A 21,333-nucleotide genomic window follows, 5' to 3' on the forward strand; every position below is an offset into this window, starting at 1 on the left:
CAAGACTTGGCTTGCATGCCATCAAATCACGCTGAAAAGATAACACTTTGCAATCTCCTTCAGACCTTTCAATGTTCTACCAGCTGATCTAAACTGAGAACTGACTATAATACCGGTATACCAATCTTAAGGTCCCCTTTACCTGAAGATATTCCACTGGGCTCACATCCATCGTTAGCTGGTCGGCTGAATGCTGACTGTAGGATCCTATCCGTAACCTGTGGTTTTTCCTGATTTCTCCTTTCAGCTGTGAAAGATTTCACCAAATAATACTATTATTCATTACATTGGACAGCAGCAGGCAGTGTATTTCACAATTTTTCTTCTACATGACCACAAACAGACACCAAACCAGGTCTTTTAGCTTTTCTTCCTTAACAATTTTTGTTACATCTGTTTAGAGCAGCATAGTATTGTTTGCCGCAATAAAAAGATTGTTACGTGCTCAATATGACGAAAGGATAAGACTTCTACCAACAAAGCCTTGAATAGTAGACAGTCAAGGCACATTCCACTTTATCATTATAAAGACTGTATACATACAAATGAGAGCATTCAACAAACTTTACGCGAGGAAAATGTCAATGTATACTTCAATGGGGCAATCATCAACTGCAACTTTAACTGCCCAGTTAATGTACATGCTTAAAACACACACTTTTGCATATGCACAAAAACAAATATATTTTTTGAGAATGCAATCAAATACCAAGGTATCAATTCATAGTCCTCACTCACTTCAGTCACTATGGAATACAAAACAAATAAACCTTGGTAATGATTCTGAAGAGAATTCTTTCTTAAGCCTCAGGACAATCACCATTAGTAGCAATGATGCTAAAATTATCAACTCCAAATCTAGCACAAATCTTATCCATTTTAAAGTTTGTCTCTGGTCTTTGTAGTGCCTAAATCTCGATGCAAAACTCTAAAAACAAAACAATCGTGTCCCTGAATGCTGGACACAATGCAAATAAAAGAACGAGAGAAATCTGCCCAAGCAAAGGTTTTAAAATGTACTTACAGGAGATAGCTCCCCTTGGAGCAATTTCAGGAATGTACTCTTCCCAACTCCATTGGGTCCAACAATTGCAACTATGTGGAAGGAACAAAAACATATGAGTAAGTTTTTTTTTTTTTTCTTGAAAACAGAAAAAGAAGAAATCAACATCGGGATATTCCTAGAATTTAAGTTTACAAAAACACATTTCTGAGTAGCAAATAAAGCTTACAAAAAATGAAGTCCAAGGGAATTCTGATTAATTGATATCTAATGAAAGATAGTTCTCAAAAGCAACAATGTATTTAAACATAAATCTTTCTTATATCCGTGTGGTTGAATCATTGTGCAACAAATACAAAATCCAAACATATTACAGGATATGGTGGACAAATCATACGTTAAAAATATTACAGAAGAACTTTGCAGACTATCAGTAGGAGATAAAACACACTAAGCTACTAACATAGGAAAGTATGTGAGACAAACCTACTAAGAGTGGTACCTGAATACGATAATTTCTCTCAGTTCATTACAGTGTGAATTAAATACTTTTCCTAGAGTTTGAATCTAAGGTTACCTACACATTATCGGTTCTACAATGTTTTCTATGAGGCTTTTTGAAAACACACAAGATTTTTGCTTCTTTTACGGAGACTGTTTCCCTATACTAACCATATCTTTCATTATGTCAAGGCTTTAAATGCCAACAAACAACCCAGTCACAATCATAACTTGAAGTAAGTTCTTCTTGGAGAAGCTCATAAGAAAATGTTTGTTCACGACTTCTTAAGTACACACTGACAGAAAAAGTAGGGGAAACAAGGAAAAGTAGAAATTACGCGGTGCGCAATATATGTCCCCGCCGGAAGTAGCATTTTGTAACAAAATGTGCAATATAGGTAAAAAATCAAGGTCAAAGAAGTCAAAGGTCAAAATTCTGTGTAGAAGTTTTGAAGCCCTCACCTAGTGCCATCACATAAAGCAAATGGAATCAAAATTGGGTTAGAAATGGCGAAGGAGTAGCATTTGGTAGCCAATGTACAATATAGGTCAAAAATCAAGGTCAAAGGTCAAAGAAGACAAAGGTCAAAATTCTGTGTAGAAGTTTTGAAGCCCTCACCTAGTGCTATCACATAAAGCAAACGGAATCGAAATCGGGTCAGAAATGGCGAAGGAGTAGCATTTTGTAGCAAAATGCACAATATAGGTAAAAAATCAAGGTCAAAGGTCAAAGAAGTCAAAGGTCAAAATTCTGTGTAGAAGTTTTGAAGCCCTCAACTAGTGCCATCATATAAAGCAAACGGAATCGAAATCGGGTTAGAAATGGCGAAGGAGTAGCATTTTGTAGCAAAATGTACAATATAGGTCAAAAATCAAGGTCAAAGGTCAAAGAAGTCAAAGGTCAAAATTCTGTGTAGAAGTTTCGAAGCCCTCACCTAGTGCCATCACATAAAGCAAACGGAATCGAAATCAGGTTAGAAATGGCGAAGGAGTAGCATTTTGTAGCAAAATGTACAATATAGGTCAAAGGTCAAGGTCAAAGGTCACAACTGAAATTCTGTGTAGAAGTTTTAAAGCTCCCATGTAGTGCTATCATATAAAGCAAACAGAATCAAAATTGGCTCATAAATGACAGAGAAGTAGCAAATTGAACATTTTGATCACACACGGACGCACACACGGACGGACGCACGGACGGACGGACGGACGGACGCACAGACACACACACGTACGGAGCCCGTTTCATAGTCCCCTGCTCGAACTCGTTCGGCGGGGACAAAAAGCATACTAAAAGTGGCATAATATTATATTTCTAATGTATTTAGAATTTTTGTAAAGTACAGTTGTAATGGCAACATGTAACTTGTCCAATAATGACTGTCTTCTGCTGACAAGCTTTCTATTTACAGAGCTTGAAAATGATGAAGTCATTAATCTTAAATCCTATTCATATAGAAAAAGGGAAATTCCTTACCTCTCGATGACATGTCGATACCAAAATCACAATTAATGAAGAGTTTCTTCTGACCAGGGTACCCAAAGTCCACACCTGAGGGGGAAAACAAATGTTAAATTCATTTTACAAGATAGAGCAATTTTTAGGGAAACTTTCCACAGATGTCTATAAACATCATGCAGTCATTAATAATGTATATCTGAGACAAATAATTAAGTTTCTCTCTAATAATACAGTGAAAGACTAAAAATGCAATTACAGGAAATTTATAAAATATTTTGAACACCAATGGAACTTTCTGCTGAAGATTTTTAACCAGGGGTAAACATAAAAATAAGTCTTTCATTCAGAATCAAAGACATTGTGCATAAACAGAGACTGACATGACAAAAACAGAGAGAAGTAGCTGACTGGGACTCACCATACATGCCAAGGATAGGAGGATTCAATGGCGGAGGGTCAGGAAAGGTAAACTTGACCACATACTCCTTGGGTCTTTTCAGCAGCTCTTGAGGTTCCATGTCTTCCTCTGTAGGGTCTCCTTTCCTCTTTCCCTTCTCATTCTTCTTCTTTTGGGCCGACTGTGTCTCCTTCTCCTACTCATTCATCCAAACAGAGGATGAAATGATAAAACAAAATAATGTTAGCTTTATTTCATTAAATCTTTCTTCTTTTCCCCTTGTTATGCCATTCATGTATCTATCAATACTCTTTTGCACAATAAAATTCAGTCTAGTTATCACATCTAAAAGACCACTTTCTTGAATTCAGATATTTGAAACCCATATCCTTGGAGTGAGCTCTTTATCTTATCAATTACCTTTCTCTGAATGGAAAGATGCATCGTGAGAAAGTCACTTCTAGGCCTGACTACTCCAATGCATTACATTTCATACTGTTCCTTTTTTTTTTCATTATCATGTCATTCCTTCCTTGAATGCCATTTTTGTCTCACTTACCTCTGTTTGTCTGCAAATTAAACGCTTCAGTTTAATCGACTCCTTACTTCGTTTTTCAATTAACAGTTGGTCATATGTAGATAATCATATCCATCTGTAGGTACTTTGCAATAGTGTTCTTTTAGTATATAGAATACCGCTATAAACACTGCACATATCATATGGCCAATCAAACCTACAGAAGAATTGGTGGCATTTTACTTAAGAACATGCAGACTGTATTAATGCATGAATTAAAGCTAATGCATGCCATGGCATTCAACCATGCAATTTGAAAAACCCACGTAAAATCAGAAGAAATAGATAACATACTCATACCCTTTAAGTAAGTATTCATTAAAGTGTGTTGTACTTGAATATTGTAAGAGATGAAAGAGACTTACTGCAGCTTTCTTTGATTTGCCTTGACTCTTCAAGCTCTTTATCCTCTTCTCCTGTAAGGCAAACAAAAAACAATGTACACAGTATTGAGTAAGAATACAAGGTACAGAAACCAGAAAAAATCATGCAATTCATGAATATAAAATATCTATATGTATTCAAGCAGTGGTATATAGATACTGAGTCCTCTGAGAGACATGGTTCAAACTCTGGCCAGAGGGCAAATAGTTTTAACCATGACTTCAAAGAAAGCAGTTAACATTTGTTGAATATGCCACATCCCACTTAATTTTCAGATATTTATGCAAAATTAAGGCATTGAAATGAAGTTGTCTTGTTACTGGTCAGAGAAAACAGAATTACATGAAGTATCATTTCATAATTGATTTTGCTTCGTTCAATATCTCTGATTTGTTATGTTTACATCAAATACTTTGTTCACAGCCTCTCTGAAAAACAGCCTCTTGGCTGATTGAGGGCTTTTAACCCCGTGATTAAATAAAATAGATAAACAAACAAACAAACAAGGTACAAATGTAGATACATGCACAATTCACAATGAGCAACAATGTGCAAATATAGAATAATACATGCATCTTGAAAAACCATTGACTGCTGGGCAGTATAGCCAAAACAATTTACTGTATCTTGGATCAATCAGAATCAAGTATTCTTTGAATGAGGTAAATAATATGAAATACTGCACCTGTTTCTCATACTCCTTTAGCTGCTCTTTCCTTTTCTGGCCAAGCATTTTCTTGAATGTATCTGCAAAGTAGACATAAAAGACAGAAAGAAATGGATAAATACAAACTGCACAGGAGCTTTAGCAAACCGAGAGATATAACCAATGTACAGTAAGACTGTACACATCAGAGACTGTTATTATAACCATCCCACATGTAGTATTATAATAACAGTCATCCATATTCATCAGTCACCTACACTGCAGTTCAAAATTTCTCAAATTACTCTGAAACAATGTTATGAGCTGTTGACATTACAAGATACATGGCTGCAGAAATATTTCTTCTTCTAGGAAATAATGAACAATTATAATGTCATGAAATGTTGATTGACTGTGTGTACTCTTAACACAGCCTGGAGATTTCATGGGATCCACTCAGAGTGGGTGATTCATCAGACCCTCTAATTCATAAGTCTGCTCCATGTGACTTGGGTAACTAATGGATGAATAAACTTTACAAGATATGATGAACACATAATACGCCCTGTAATTTTTGATTCACTATTCACTCAGTCTTCCATGAACAAGAACTATATCCTACCTGCCTGGTGAAACAAACAGCAAAAAAAAAAAAAAAAAAAAAAAAAAATGGCAATGAAAACTAGACAGGAATTTCCATTCACTGCTAACAGATGTTCCCCAAAATGAAAACTCATGGCTGAATAAAGCTCCCACTATTGTTAGAACAGGAATGATCTCATCAAATGGGAATAGTGGCCAGAAAATGATATCTGCTCTCTAGTTGCTAATGAACAACACATATTAGTGCTACATGTACAAATCAGGGAGAATTGTGTATTGTGTGGTGAGTGAAACACCCAGATGTCAACATAAAATCAACACAATACTCACTGTAATTTCCCTTGTAGTAGAATAACTTCTGCATATCTGTAGGGATGGTGAAAACAAAATATCATAGTGTTCACATTCAGCAATCTATTCTCCATGTCTCACCAGCTCAATGAGCAATGCACTGGCATCTTGTCCGCACAACCCTTCTGTACAACACTCCATCGAAGAGCATTTGGCAGGGCATGGAACAGACAGTTCTACTTGTTTACTGTAACTCTGTTGTGACACATCAAGGCATATGCATCTTGGGTGTCATCATCAGTTTTTATAGCCTGAGCTCTGTGTGTCAAAGGGGGCGTTCGAGCGCTCTAAAGCGAACCAAAGCGAACTGAACCGAAGCGTACTGTACCGAAGCGTACTGTACCGAACTGGGCCAGATTTGAAGCGTTAGAGCGCGCTGTCGAGAAAGCGTACCTCACAAGTTATTTTGATAAAAGGTCACGCATTTTTGTAGCAAGAATGTCATCCACCTGGCACTTGAACTTCTTACAGTTGTCCCGAACAAAGAGAATGATCTCTTTGCATTGTGACGTATGTGACGTATACGGGCATGCTTTACAGCGAACTTCTGGTACGCTTTTGGAGCACATCGGAAAGTGGTCCACTTTTGGCTTGGTACAGTACGGTACGGTACACCTTAGCAACGTTCGAGCGTTCCTCTGGTGTGGGTACAGTATGGTACAGTTCGCTTCAGGAGAGTTCTCGAACACACCCAAATCTGACAGACTCAGCACAATACAAATAATTCATCATCGTGGTCATTATTAACAAAGCTGGAAAAACTGTAATGTTTTCAAACTTCATTTCTCACTGAAATAGAATATAGACAGCAAAACAAGAGTGAATCTGATTGGTCTACAAGTCATCGTTGACACAAACTATTTCTCATACTTCCCTTACCAATGCTGGCACAATAAACATACCAGTATAGGAATTCAGAATTACAATTACAGTCAAACCTGCCCTAGCGGCCACCTCTCTATAGCAGCCACCTGTCTATAGCGGCCACTGAAAAATCCCCCCGAGAGAAAAGCAATGTTAAAGACCCTGTGTATAGCGGCCACCTGTCTAACGCGGCCAGCGGCCACAAATTTTGTTTCCCGCGGTAGATTTTAACCTGTCTATAGCGGCCAAAAACCCGATGGAGCCGTAGCCGAGCCGATAATTCAGCGTGTTTTTCTGCTTGTTAGCCGTGCCAGTCATTCCTGGGCAACGTTCAGTGATCGCCACCGTTGCATTCATCACTTATTCAGTCACAATAAGGCACTAGTGACTGCACATGCTACATCATGTACTGTGCAACAATTTCATAAACACCGGCACTGTTCTATACATGATACACACAGGTGCATACGTACACACATACATGTACATGTACATGTAAGTATGTATAGATGTATACAACGATGATACATGTTACCTGTCTATAGCGGCCACCTGTCTATAACGGCCACTTTTCCCGTATCCCTTGGGTGGCCGCTATAGACAGGTTTGACTGTATATGTAAAATGGAACATTAACTTTCACATTGTATGCTATGCAAACAAAGACACAGGAATATTAGCAAAAATGGTAACTGGTCTTTGAAGATCTAAAAATTGGACCATTATTACTTTTCATTCAGTCTGAAATTTTGTATAAATCAATTGTGGTCTTTACCTCTAAAAAAATATCAAGATATTAAAACAGCAGCTTTTTTCTACTTACCAAGATGGATGATATCTGTGCACACATCATCAAGAAACTGCTGGTCGTGGGAGACTATGAGGAGAGTCTTTTTCCATGACTGAAGGTAGCTGTATTGACAATCACATGTGGATGCCAAGCCAATAGGATCACATTGCCAAAATCTTTTCCTTTTGATATGTTGACAGTAATGAGTGCATTCAGTTTTGGTTGATAAAATCCAAACTTTGAACAAACAGCTCTTCCTCCACTTTGGTTGATTTTTTTCCTCTGCTTCGACAGTGTCAGCCAATTTGTTGACTTTCTTCAAAACATGCTCTCTTTTAATTGGTTCAGACAATGAACAGTCACATCTTTAGATTGAAAAGTCACCGCAAAGTTAGATCAATGAAAATCTACAATTGAAAATACTCCAATGTTCCAAAATTGCATGAATTTTAACAACACATTGACAGCATACAGAAGCCAAATATTTTGCTTCTGATAGGGCTCAGCTTGAGTGAGTGAGGATTTATCATGGAATGTGGCCTTTTATAGGTGCTTCAAAGTATCAAATCCAAATGAAAGTATGATTTCCCTTCAGCATACTCATTGGTTGTTTTGTGCATAGAGTAACTCTAATATTTTTTGATTTTTCACTCATTTAACGACTCACCTTTAGCAGCTGCCTGAACAGTGTCCTAAACATAACTTGAGTAATTAGGAAAATGTTATTAAAATGGACACAGTGAGAATATGCAAACCTTCTCACAATTTTTGTGATAGTATGACTAGTTTAAAATAGTCAAAGAACTCTGTGTTGATTGACAGTATGACATTCCAGCAGTAAACATGCTTTGCAACAAACTTCTCAATTTCTCTAATACTTTCACCAAGGTGCTACTTGTGTTTCACTGCATTTACTGAAAACTCTCTTGTCAGGGCAAACATTCCTTCAAAGTGACGAGGTGATGCCTGCAACAATCAAAGGAAAAACTTTCCTACTTACTTGTTGAGCCAGATGACAGCATTGAGGTCTAAATGATTTGTGGGTTCATCTAGCAGGAGGAGAGTTGGCTCCATGAACAGTGCCCTGTAGCAGAGAAATGAAAATAAAACAACAACAAGTCATCGACTTGTACAGAAAGCCTTCTATGATTGTCTGATCCACTTCAACAAGTGTTACCACCTTTGGCTTAAGGTTAAACACACAGATTCCTCATTTCATGAATTACAATTATGACTGCCTGTACCACCACTGTATCATACAATACATCAACATGTTTGTAATTCCCTTTTAACAGTATTACAAGAATCTCTAAAAACAACCATTGTTCTCAAAATACCCAAATATTTCCTCATGAATTCTTTCTTGTCACTTGACTTCATGTAACACACTGATTATGAACTTTAGTCTCTGGGGCATGTGTGTTTTTGTGATGGGCAGGAGAAAGTGTATTCTCACCTTCATCCTTAAATATGAGGCCAATTTTAGGATTATTACGGTTGTTCAATTTCAATTCATCAAAGTTCTTGTTTGCTCCAACAGTAGTGTTTCATGGATGATATACAGTATATGACCGCTGAAAGAGACAGAGTCAAATGAAAAAGGCACTTACTGTATTTCTGTAAATCTGTTCACAATGGTTTTACTCATACTCACATCCGTTTTCTTTTCTGCCAAGCTAGAACTAGCATAATATATTTACAAAGGAAATTTTGCCATATATAAAAAGTAGTTTTATAAGGACACACTCTTCAGTATGTGTGTTCACATCTACTCACATCATCAAATTCTCACCTTGCTAGAGACACACGCATTCTCCATCCTCCTGAAAAGTCTTGTGTTGCCTTCATCTGCATGTCTGGTGTGAATTGCAGACCCTTTTCATGGCATAAAAAAAAAATCAATTACAATCAAATGAGAAAAAGGAAAGTTAAGATCGACAGAGAATTAATGGCATTCTTGATCTAAGTCTAATTTGCCTCCCTCCATATCTCCATCTCACTGCAGTGCCTTGAAGCAATAAATACTCACTGCCTCACACTGAATCTCCTGCATCTTTTGTAAGGGCTACATGCATCTAGTCTTAGATCCAGACTACATCACATTTAACTGAATCACTGTGCAAGAGTGAGGTCATTTCCTCATCAGGTTTGAACTACGTTTAAGTTGTAAACAGGTCTTTTCTACACACTGGGCAAAGTTGATTTGACCAATGCAATGAGTATCAATTAAAAACAAAGACTATGATATCAAATAAATTTCAATCCTAATATACAGTATATCAAATTAGACTGTGATGCTATGAAAATGATGAAATGTCTGATTGTATCTACATGACATCTGTAAAGTGTTGAAGATTTCCTTGCGTGTCATCCAAGGTGAGACTTACTGCTAAGATTCTCCTCACACGAGCTTCAGCTGAGGCTACTCCAATCACCTCCATCTCTTCATACACCTTGGTGAGAAGACAAAAGATAGTGAAGGTCAAAGGTCATGCAGTCATGGTTAGTGAACAAGGGAAATGAGCATGGTCTTGACTACGTACAAATGATATCAAAAGTGATGCTACATTGCTGACAGAATTGAACAGACATTACATTTGTTAAACTCTGACTGATATTCCCTGGTCTGAAACGAATATCTTTCAACATATACCGGACTGAGAAATCACACTGAGAGGTACTACTGTTTTAGTGTTTGTGGCTTACAGGGGAAAAATCCACACTGAATGTACAGTCTAGGCCTGTAAAATATCAATGACAGAGAACATTGTGTAAAACATGTATCTCTAAACTATAGCACTCCGAGAGCACAAGCCTCCACTTAGGTCATAGGGTCAGAAATATAAAATTGTGTATGCATCTTAAAAACAAACAAACAAACAAACAAAAAAACAAACAAAAAAACAAACTGGATTCTGGTGACAATCTAGATCACTCCCCAAAACAAATCACCTCAGCTTTTACTACAAAACACCTACATGTATCCTGATAATTTTTATTACAATCTGTTCATAACATATTGAGTTATATTGCTTACAACAAACAAACATACACCAGAAAAAACGTAACTTCATCAGGTGATTGCCACTAGGTGATTACATGTATGCCAGCCACAAGTGATGGAAGACCTCTATCAGGGATAAAATGAAATGTCTCACAGCAGATATTTCATGACATAATTATGAACTCTTTTCCTCTCCGCAGGAATTTTCAGTCAAACAACCATCATATCCCCTGCCTTCAACCATGATCATAATGACATCTTGTCAAGAAGCATACATGTATGAGGTTATTAACATTTCATAACTGTTTGTGTGTGAGTGTGTGCATGTGTGTTACTGCATCAAGCGAGTGTTAGCCATTCTATTTGATATGATATTCAAGGACGGGGGAACTGATAATTTCATCCATATCTGACAAACGTGAGGCCACCATTGGAATCGCTAGTGGTGTTTGGGTGTTGTGTGCTAGTGGTGTTCGGGTGTTGTATGCTGGTGGTTTTGGGGTGTCTATATAATTCCCTTTAAACTGCCTGAAAAAGTATTACATTTCCATCGATGCAGTACACATATTTGAGAAGACTCCATACTGTGTTGGCCTACTGAGATGGAATGAGAGATGGCTGTAAGATGTCAACTCTGTCTTACCTCCTTGAGTCGCTCTGATCGGGAGTTATCACCTCTCTCACTCTCCTCTAGTAGTTCTTTCTCCTGCAAAGTTAAAAGGTGTATAAGGCTGTGAGTGAATTCTATAAAGATGACATTATGTACTCAAGATAGCTCAAACTAAATAGCAATATATACATTCATATATCTGACAAATCACAAATGGTTGCAACAATAACATGGCAATTTTTTTCCATATCTTTTTCTTTCCTATGTAAAGAACATATCTGTAAGAATACAATACTGTAAAAAAAAAAAAAAATACATGTCAACAGTAAACAAAGAATACATTTTCAAGACTAAGGGAGAAAATAGCGAAATTTTATAGCATGAGATGGGGAAAGCAAAGAAGACAATAAATAAACTGAAAAATCTTGTTATTTGATGACAACTGAACGGCATATCTTAAATTGTCAATCTTTATGTATGACTACCAAGAATTTAGCTTCTAAATAATGAACTGAGGGAAATACCATGGAGGGTAGACAAGAGAAAGAACAACATTTTGATTTTTTAGCTTTAAATACATTTCAAATGCCTAGGGTGATCTTACCGTGTTGAGGATGAGTCCCTAGTATACTCAGGCAGGTGTCTACGGGAAATGCGTGTTGTAGCAAACTAAGCCCGTCCTCAACGGGTTAAATCAACTACTGGTCCATTCTTCTGCTCATTTTTTTAAACTTGATCTAATTTGTAAAGCTATGGGAATGGATCTTTGGGTGTACAAGTGAAGGACTCTTGGCTAGCATGATGCCTCACCTCTTTCAGCAAAGCTAATCTCTTCTTATCAGCATTCAGTACAGCCAAGAAGGCAGGAGTAGTATCAGCTTTCACCTCTAAAAAGTTATCCAGCAAAGAAAGAGAGTAAGAGAACTGACTTACTGTTGTCAATCTTGCATAACAAACAATAAGTTTAACATTACCACTTGCACGCATAAAACCTAAGTTGAATCTCCTGATCAGAATCAATACTCAACTGGTGACAAGGTCAAATCATCAAAGTGAAATTCTGTCCTTACATCAGAGCAAATCTAATTCATATGGTGGACTCGGTTTGAAAGGCATTTCCTAGTTCTCATGAAGAGAATGTTAATTGTTATTATTTAATAAACATAAATACAAAAACACTCACATTCATAACCATTATCATGCAAAGTTAATTTCATACATACTCTGAAAATATGCATCTATTTCTTGGTGATCAGAGAAATAGCTATACAAAACTACGCAAGTGATACATGCATGGCACATAATAGTGTGATTTCTGTCAACCTCCTTTCCATGACCTTCAGATTGTTACTGTGGTGCATATGCCAAGAATAACACTATGATTAATATTGTAAAGGAACACCTCTAGGTAATACCACCTCCACAACTAAGCTCAGGACCCACCTTGCTCACACAGTAGGACATCAATGTTTGGTGGAATAGCCAGCTTTCTACTTGCTATATGTGAAAGAAGGGTTGTCTTCCCCATTCTGAAATAAATGAAGGATTTTCTTCAGATGAAACCACATTGTGAAGGAACAGAAAAAGTGACAAATGTACCTTGCCAAGAAATAAAATATTAATATTTTGGGCCATATTCACAACACAGGACCCAAGTAACATAATTAAATGTAAATGAATACATTACAGACATTTTCTCTATATTCATGATATATCAACATTTCATCAAATACAATACTGCTAAGGATATTAATAATCTTTCCAATCATGTTAGCAACTTCTCATAATTTTTTACTAGTATGTAACATTCTCTTCCTCATTTCTGGCCATTGGAAAACTCACCCATTAGGTCCGACCAGACCATACCGGCGTCCCTGAGCTACGGTCAAAGAGGCATTGACAAAGAGCTCCTTGCCAGCAGCAGAAATTGAGAACTTGTCAACCTTCATGAATTTTGAGAAGACAAAAATGAATATCAATTCTCTCACCTTTCCTTAAAACCTTCTGTCAATGGCTCTTTTTACTTGATACTGTAAAAGCAAAAATTTTTGTGTGAGTAATCTTTTCTTGATCAGCAGCATAAAATAAATGTTGCATGTTTCTAATTCTGCAGAATTTTAAGAGATGTAATTTTATTACATATGATAAACAAAAATTCTCATGAGCTTTTATTTTAATGCTAATTTCATGTTGTGCCAAATGCATTAAAATTTCCACTTTCACAGTACTTGGAAATCAAGCTAGAATATTTACTTTGCTGGCAACACAGGAAATGGCAGTAGATGTACTCTTTAAATGAGAAATATTCCCTTTAGTAGCTAGGTTAAGTCAAATCAGCTATATATATACTACCAGACACAATGTATCCTCAACAGGTCATAGACATACAAACATCACACAGGACTAACAATGACAAACTGAGATGAGTCAACCATATTGTTTGTTCACAAAAATGACAAAATATGTTGAACTTCTGTACATCAGACAAAAGTTTTAAATTAAAAAAAAAAAAAGAGCTGTGTGACGGTAAGAGAGCACCTAAAACAAAGAGACAGAGAGAAATAAATTTAACAATTTCAGGGTTTTTTCAGATAAGGCAAATTTTCAGTCTAACGGACGAAGATGAAAAGGAAATGGAAATAAAAGAATCAAGAAGGAAGCACAGTATTATTTTTTACTTTATTATTATTATCATTATTTATTTATTATTATTATTATTTTATTTATTTATTTATTTATTTATTTTATTTATTTATTTATTTATTTTTTTTTTTTTGGGGGGGGGGGGGGGGGGGGAGGAAAGCTTACCTTGACGTCTGTGGCATTTTCCAGTGCAGCACCTTTGATATTACTCTCCTGTTGAGACAGGGCAAAGTTGGACAGCTCACCATCCTCCAGCATCTGTTGCCTCATTTGGTCCTAGGACATATAACCACATGGTGTACAATATAAGATAAACAGCTGGGTTGCATGGTGGCCCAATGTATGGTGCTAACACAGGGTGATGGTATGTAATGTCATACAACATTATAACCACATGGTGTACAATATTAGATAAACAGCTGGTCTGCATGGGGTTTAATATCAAATGTATGGTGCTAACACAGGGCTATGGTATGTAATGTCCTACAACATTAAACCACATTAACAACATGGTATAGTAGTAGATAGAAAGCTTGGGGGTGGGGGGGAGGGGGTATCAAATGTATGGTGTTAGCACAGGGCAACAGTATACAATGACCTACAACATTATAGCTAGTCAATATATGCACATCATACGTGACCCTGCACCACAAAACAAACAAAAAGTCGCCAGACATGGATTTTTAGTTTAGAGCAGATTCTAAAAGAGCAGACTCTAAGCTTTGAAATGATGTATAACTCAATTTAAATTGACTCTCCTAACCACACACTCCGGAAAAGTGTGAACTGAGAAAAGAGGCTCTGAAGTAAACAGTCCATTCAAGCGCTTAATCTTTTCAAAGCCACGCTAGCTGTGCCATGAATGGGACAAAAAAAACCAAACAAATATGGTGTTAACCATGGGAGCAATGATAATTAAGGGATTATCAGATTAAGCTGAAATTAGGCATGCTTTGTCAACACATTTTGTCCATGATTAATTACAACTTTCAAAGGAGTAGCATTATCCTTTCAAAAGTTGTTAGAGTTGAAAGTGAAGAGTGTGTACAGGGTTTTTAAGAAATGAAAGGGGGACTCTATAAGAAACATCTAATCACACTATTCACCAATAAAGTGTTTGAGAAAAACTGCAAAAAACACAGCTTCCTGTTTGTTTTATGATCCCAAACTTTAACATAATGTAGAAGAAGACTTGCTCTTTTGGAAAATATGACAAACTCAAGATTAGCTACGTTGATCCATTTCACCTATTTTCAGTCCTCACACAAAATCACTGCGTGTGACTTTTTGTTCGTTTTGTGATGCACGGTCACATATTCATCTTCTGGAGAAAATGCAAGAAAGAGTGCTCAGTGTTGGACAAAATTATACAGATAACAGATCACTGTGCTGGATAGTGTGAATGAAGTTAATGGTTTGCCTTACTGAATGATTCCAACTACTGTAAAAGTAGATAGTTTTGTGTAATTTTTCATGCTTGGCCAGGTAAGATTACTTTTGCTTTTATTTAATACTTCGGAATCATGAGATCAACTACAGAAACATATTATGTAAAGCAAAAATATCCATGTACTTTTATTTTCGCACTACTTTCTGGTTGTGCGAAATGCGCAAAAATGTCCACTTTTACAGTAACTAGTTGACTGACAGTCTATTACCGAGTGTCATAATATTCTGTGTATAAAATTGAATCTGCAAATCAACGCTATCAATTTGCATAATTTTCAGTGGATTTCAACTTAGCATTTTCTGCTACCTGTGATTGAAAATACAAAGCATTAATACCTTACTGCGATTGTACAAGGGAATAAGTAAAATGTACATGAACACATGAAGTGTTCTCAAATGTTCATTGCATACTCTTTTCACAGCAACCGAAACAGAGAAAGCCAGAACAAGGGACAAAAAAGGGGAGTGTGAATTCTTACCCTTTTCTTCTTTTTCTTCATTTCCTTTCTGCTCATTTTCTTTTCCTCTTTCTCTTCTGTAGGTTGGTCTGCACAAACAAAAGAACAATAAAAAAATATTTGTAACACAGAAAGAATGACAATTGTATTCGTTTCTTTCTTTTGTATTGCTTACTACATTCAAATGAGTTTGTTTTATGTTGAACTACCATTACAAGTTTGATATCATGCCATCATTTCTGGTTGACTCCATGGTTTGGTGATGTCTAGATCCAATGTTGGCCTTCCATCATACGCAGTACCAAAAAATGCCAATATTTTTACAGAAAGATACACATACTTCCATAAATAATAAATTTAAAAATATCAATGAGGTGTTAAATTTCATGACAGGCAGCAGACAACTCTGCTATCCCAGTTTAATACTTTTTTTTTCGTATTTGTTTTTATTTTACAAAGAACGGTCATTAGTGCCTACAAAAAAGGAAACAAATAGTGGATTATTTCACCTTTTTCATTACTAGACATCACATGAAATGACTGTAAACATAAATGTCGATATGGCCCTTCTCTGCACTATCAATCCAATGACTATCGACATGGTCATATCCGGCACTATAAATCCCGCATCACAGCAGCGTGAAGTGTCAGTAAACAAATATTGTGTTAATGTCAGAGCTGTGAATTGATTGTGCCTGATGCTGTTCAGATTGCATAGCACAAATGCTGTGAACACATATGTGCCTATCATATATTCCATAGCCCGATTGCTGTACAAGTAAAGTGAAGTGAATCTAGTAAAAAATTGCAACACAATGCAGGATTTAATACATTGCAATATTTTCTGCTTATTGTTGAATTCCCAATTGACTCAAGAAATGTGTGAGAATAAAACTTGTAAGAGTATTGAAGAGTTGTTAAAATACCTTCAGCTGCCACAGCATCTTCTGGTCCCTCCTGTAATGACTTTTCTTCCTCCACAATCTCTTCCCTCTTCCTTCTGGCCTCTGCTTCCTTTGCTTCCTTCTCCTTCCTCACCCTCTCTTTCTCCTCCTCCTCTTCTTTCTTCTTTTTCTCCTCTTCCTCCTCATCATTCATCTCATCCAAGAAGGCAAATCGTCCTGTCAGGAATATAAAATAGATTAGGAATATTATCATGTTGCTATCAACATCTTCCCTCTGATATTGTAAATATTTGTCTTCCTTCTGAAACAATACTACATATCAAATAAACAGACAAGACAGATTGATGCTCAAATGTTGTCACGTTTTAGCTAATAGAGAATTACAATACTAAAACTGTTAATCTTACAGAGTTGTATTGCATGGCAATGCATTGCTTGATGATCAATTAGCAACTACACTGAAACCACTGGCGTTTGCATATATATATATATATATATATATATATATATATATATATATATATATATATATGTGAAGAGTTTGTTTGCAAAAACCGATAAGTCCACTTTTGAAGATTTTGAATTACGGTCTCTGTCATAAAGTACAAAATAATCCTTTTAAATGATATATTGGTCTTTACATATAAAGGTACATTTTTGAAGTTATGGTCAAAAGAAGCAAAAATGTTCTTATTATTCTCTTTATTTTTCTTAACATTAAATCGCAAATATCTCCATTTGGCAAATATGGACTTATCGGTTTTTGCTAACAAACTCTTCATATATATATATATATATATATATATAGACTTGAGTGAAGGAATGGCATCGACCAATTGTGTCAAATTTTGTCATGGGAACCTGGTATGTTCCCAAAAGGTAGGCAAGAGTGTCTAGATTTGTGGCCTAAATTCATGTTCATCTGTCTTATGCTGAACAGAAAAATGGCTTTGATTGAAAGATGAGAGCTTCTTTTATCAGAATCTGTTCTTTTTCTGTATCAAAACTGTATTTTCGTCTAATTTATGCATTCCCAATGTAGTAGCGTGCTTGTTTTACTATAAAACTCGTATGAAGACGTACGTAGCAATCAAGGCCAAGCTCTATAGATTTTGATTTTCGCTGACCCCATTTGGGTGTCCTTATAAAGTGTAACAAAGAGACCAGCGCACGCTCTATTCATATCCTCATGTCCAATTGATATTTTGCACTGTTTGATGGCACGTGCACTTGGTTGTGGAAAGGGGCTACATGTATTGTTTGACTGCTTTCCTACAGGTGGATTACACACCTGTCCATTTTTTGGTCAACTGGCAAAAAGACTCTGTTTGGGGGCATTGAAGATTCTCATAGATTTAAGGGAAGAACAGGTTAAGCTTAACATAAGCATAGTAGATTCAGATTGACATTTATCATCATCAATCTATAATAGCACATAGATATTTTGTTTCCACTGACATCTGTACAACAATACAGACAAATCTCACATCAGTTACTTGTTTCCATGACAGTTACAATGAACATTACGAACATACCATACAAATATATTTTGGGTTTGCTTGTTTGTTTGTTTGGAAACAGGCAAACAACTTACTGATTTGTTTTAACAATTCCATTTACTTGGCTACATGACAGCAAATTCACATTTTGACACAGGAACGTGTAAAATGGCTGATCAATTTCAAATGCTAATTACACAAAGCATAAAGAGACAATATTTCTTATAACTGAAAAGCAGATGAGAAGTAAAATGGATGATATCACTGTTTTGTTTTGTTCTTTTGTTGTCTTAATCCTTAGAAATATCAATGCATAGATTGTTTGAGAATGTGACTACAATTATGGTGCAATGCCGGTGACAGCCAAGTTGTAATAATTTTATCAATATCATACAAGTGTAACTATAAAGTGGTACCTTTCTTGGGTTTCTTCTTCTTGTCTTTTTTTCCTTTGCCTTGTGAAGATGTTTCAGTCTCTTCCTCAGCTGCTGCCTCTTGCTGTGATTAGAGAAAGAAGGATAGGCCACGTTCAGTTATGCCAATATGACCTTGGTGTGTTTGTTGAAAGTATTTAAGTGCTCTATAGGTTCACCAATAACCAGTGGGAAGAGAAGTGTTGCAAGTCTGAGGGGTATGTACATCAAGTTAAAGACTCTCTTTCTAAAAACTCTTTTCAATTTTTCATTTGTACTGCATCTTGCATGAGATTACTACCTGTATTTCACATCAGAGTATTCTGATTTAAGTCCAGTATGACATCTGCCTCACTAGAAATGACCAACTATGGCATTCCTCTAATATCTTATACCAAGCTTGGTCAAAGGCATTATGGAGTAGCAAGAAGGTATACAAATTGAATGGACCGTGTGCTATCAGAAGCATGTTATATTGCCACTTCTGCCACATGAACTGTGCATTATGGTACAATGAGCTAAGGCCTGTTTGAGACGAGTCATGATGTCCAGCAAATGAGGGAAAACTCATGCAGCAGGAAATGATGATCTTTACTAAAAAGTCAACATGTAATGTCACATAGCATCCTTATAACTATCATCTCAAAAGAACCAAACTATGATAATTGAGAAGAAGATTAAGGGGATCTTGCAGGACAATATTGTTGTATCAAGAAGACATAACATACAATGTATAGGTGCAGATAGAATGAATAAATATTTGGCAATAAATGTCTACACACAAAATTTCTATGAGTAATAAAGATATGAAATGATATGTTTCAAGGAATCCTACAATGCAATATGAAAGCATCTGACACTACCTCTGCTTGAGGTGTATCTTGTTTGCTGGTAGTCTTTGGAGCAGGCTTTAATTTCTCCTCTTCCAACGGTAATCCATTGTCCTCTTCTTTATCCTCATCCTCTTCTGCATCATTCTCCACATCGTTGTCCATCTCATCCAGGAGAGCAAAACCACCTGTCAGAATATGATATCAATCTTTTCCTTGGGTGTGGAGAATGACTGAATGGCATTGTATTGAAAATGGGTTCATGCTATGAGTCTCCAAGAAAAAGACTAGTATCTAATGCAATCATAGTCTGCAAGTGAAATGTAAAGGACTAGATGCAACGTGGACAATTACTTGCTGTTTGGAAGCAAACGCACCCAATCTGAATCACTGCAAAAGCAGTGAATTGACAGAACCATATGACCTCTAACAGTTGCTTTTTTCATTAAAAATATAAAGAATCAATCATTACCAAACACGCATCACAGAGTATAAATACAGTAAAGCAATCATCTATCTGTATACGCCAAATATTTTGTGACATTTTTATTTTCGCAAATTTTGCGAGTCAGGTGATACTCGCGAAATTAAAGTCATGCGAAAATAATGACGCTGATCCCGATACGAATGTGACACACACAAATACATATCTCCGTTCAGTACAGTATTCCATGATCGCGAATTTAACCACTCACGAAATCATTGGGAAGTCCCGATTTGTGAAAATTTAGACTCGCTAAATATATGGCGTATACAGTTTCTTGATGATTCTGGTCCACATTGATCATTCATACCCAGCTTACAAAACTAAAAAGAGTAATATTGTTTAGGGCTGAATTACAATCATGTATGAGCCTTTTGTTGTAAAAACATATTGCCATAGTAATGAGAGTGAAATGATTATAAAACTAGAAATGTCGCTACGGCGACTGGTATGCCTCCGCCATAATGCATGGTTCTCCTAATAGGTCTATAGTACAATGTCTTGACAATGTGTGATGACAGTTTCACACAATTGGCAAAATATTAAAATGACAGGTTTGCCACAAATGTGCTGAATGTTCATTTTCCTAGAACTAGGTTCAATTGGATGAATGATTAAAACGTCGGAGTGCAGGTATTTGGGGAACTGATGATTTTTACTTGACTTTTGACCCTTTTATAAGTTTATGCATTGAGTAATTTTCAAGGTATTGAGAAAAAGTATAATTTCAGTATCAAATGGTAAAATAGTATTATCTAAACCTGACCTTTGACCTTTGACCTCACAGTTCCAAAGAGAATCAGTTAGGTAGACCATGCATAAATATGTAAGTTCCATGATGATACCTTGAGTTACTTTCGAGATATGTAGGAAAAAGTGCAATTTAGCACTTTCACTTGACCTTTGACCTTTTGACCTTTGACCTTTTGGCAAGAAACTTCCCACAGAATATATATTGGGTAATACATGCATACATCAAGTTAAGAAAAAAAAAACCCTTCAGGCATTGCATAAATATAAGGACAGTAGTGATATTTTGAGGAGTTGACCTTGACCTTTGACCCCCTGACCTTTGACCCATGACCCCCAACTTCCCTAGATAATCACTGCCCATCCGTACATGCATATATACTAAGTTCCATGAAAATACCTCGAACCATTTGCGAGATATGGAGAAAAACATGAAATTTCAACCTTTTTTTTCACAAAATAACCTGTGACCTTTGACCCCGTGACCCTAAAATCCAAACAAAGTATTATCCCCCCAGAATATACCCTTATACCAAGTTTGATGTAAAACCACCACACGATTCTTAAGATATTGACAAAAACAAAACGGGACGGACGTACGGACGTACGTACGGACGGACGGACGACCCGAAAACATAATGCCTCCGGCCACTTTGTTGGCGGAGGCATAAATATGACACCCTCATAAAACAGGTGGTGTACACTGTAAACAGT

At 36.4% G+C, this 21,333-nt stretch overlaps 1 protein-coding gene across 2 annotated transcripts in view; it reads right to left on the reverse strand.

Moving 5' to 3' along the window:
• LOC140240967 (ATP-binding cassette sub-family F member 1-like) overlaps positions 1 to 21,333 on the reverse strand; it is a 36,509-nt gene that overhangs the window by 5,146 nt on the left and 10,030 nt on the right. For both annotated transcript variants that reach the window (XM_072320741.1, XM_072320740.1), the window contains exons 6-25: positions 19,419 to 19,573; positions 18,559 to 18,640; positions 16,665 to 16,859; positions 15,760 to 15,827; positions 13,997 to 14,107; positions 13,031 to 13,131; positions 12,632 to 12,717; positions 11,999 to 12,075; positions 11,222 to 11,284; positions 9,962 to 10,027; positions 9,367 to 9,449; positions 8,575 to 8,658; positions 7,608 to 7,696; positions 5,901 to 5,936; positions 5,007 to 5,068; positions 4,303 to 4,353; positions 3,382 to 3,556; positions 2,979 to 3,053; positions 1,025 to 1,095; positions 143 to 247 (exon numbers count right to left, since the gene is read on the reverse strand). In XM_072320741.1, coding sequence (XP_072176842.1) covers positions 143 to 247; positions 1,025 to 1,095; positions 2,979 to 3,053; positions 3,382 to 3,556; positions 4,303 to 4,353; positions 5,007 to 5,068; positions 5,901 to 5,936; positions 7,608 to 7,696; positions 8,575 to 8,658; positions 9,367 to 9,449; positions 9,962 to 10,027; positions 11,222 to 11,284; positions 11,999 to 12,075; positions 12,632 to 12,717; positions 13,031 to 13,131; positions 13,997 to 14,107; positions 15,760 to 15,827; positions 16,665 to 16,859; positions 18,559 to 18,640; positions 19,419 to 19,573 — 1,835 coding nt within the window. The remainder of the gene's footprint in view (positions 1 to 142; positions 248 to 1,024; positions 1,096 to 2,978; positions 3,054 to 3,381; positions 3,557 to 4,302; positions 4,354 to 5,006; positions 5,069 to 5,900; positions 5,937 to 7,607; positions 7,697 to 8,574; positions 8,659 to 9,366; positions 9,450 to 9,961; positions 10,028 to 11,221; positions 11,285 to 11,998; positions 12,076 to 12,631; positions 12,718 to 13,030; positions 13,132 to 13,996; positions 14,108 to 15,759; positions 15,828 to 16,664; positions 16,860 to 18,558; positions 18,641 to 19,418; positions 19,574 to 21,333) is intronic.

This window comes from Diadema setosum, chromosome 17 (assembly GCF_964275005.1).
Source record: "Diadema setosum chromosome 17, eeDiaSeto1, whole genome shotgun sequence".
Taxonomy (NCBI): domain Eukaryota; kingdom Metazoa; phylum Echinodermata; class Echinoidea; order Diadematoida; family Diadematidae; genus Diadema; species Diadema setosum.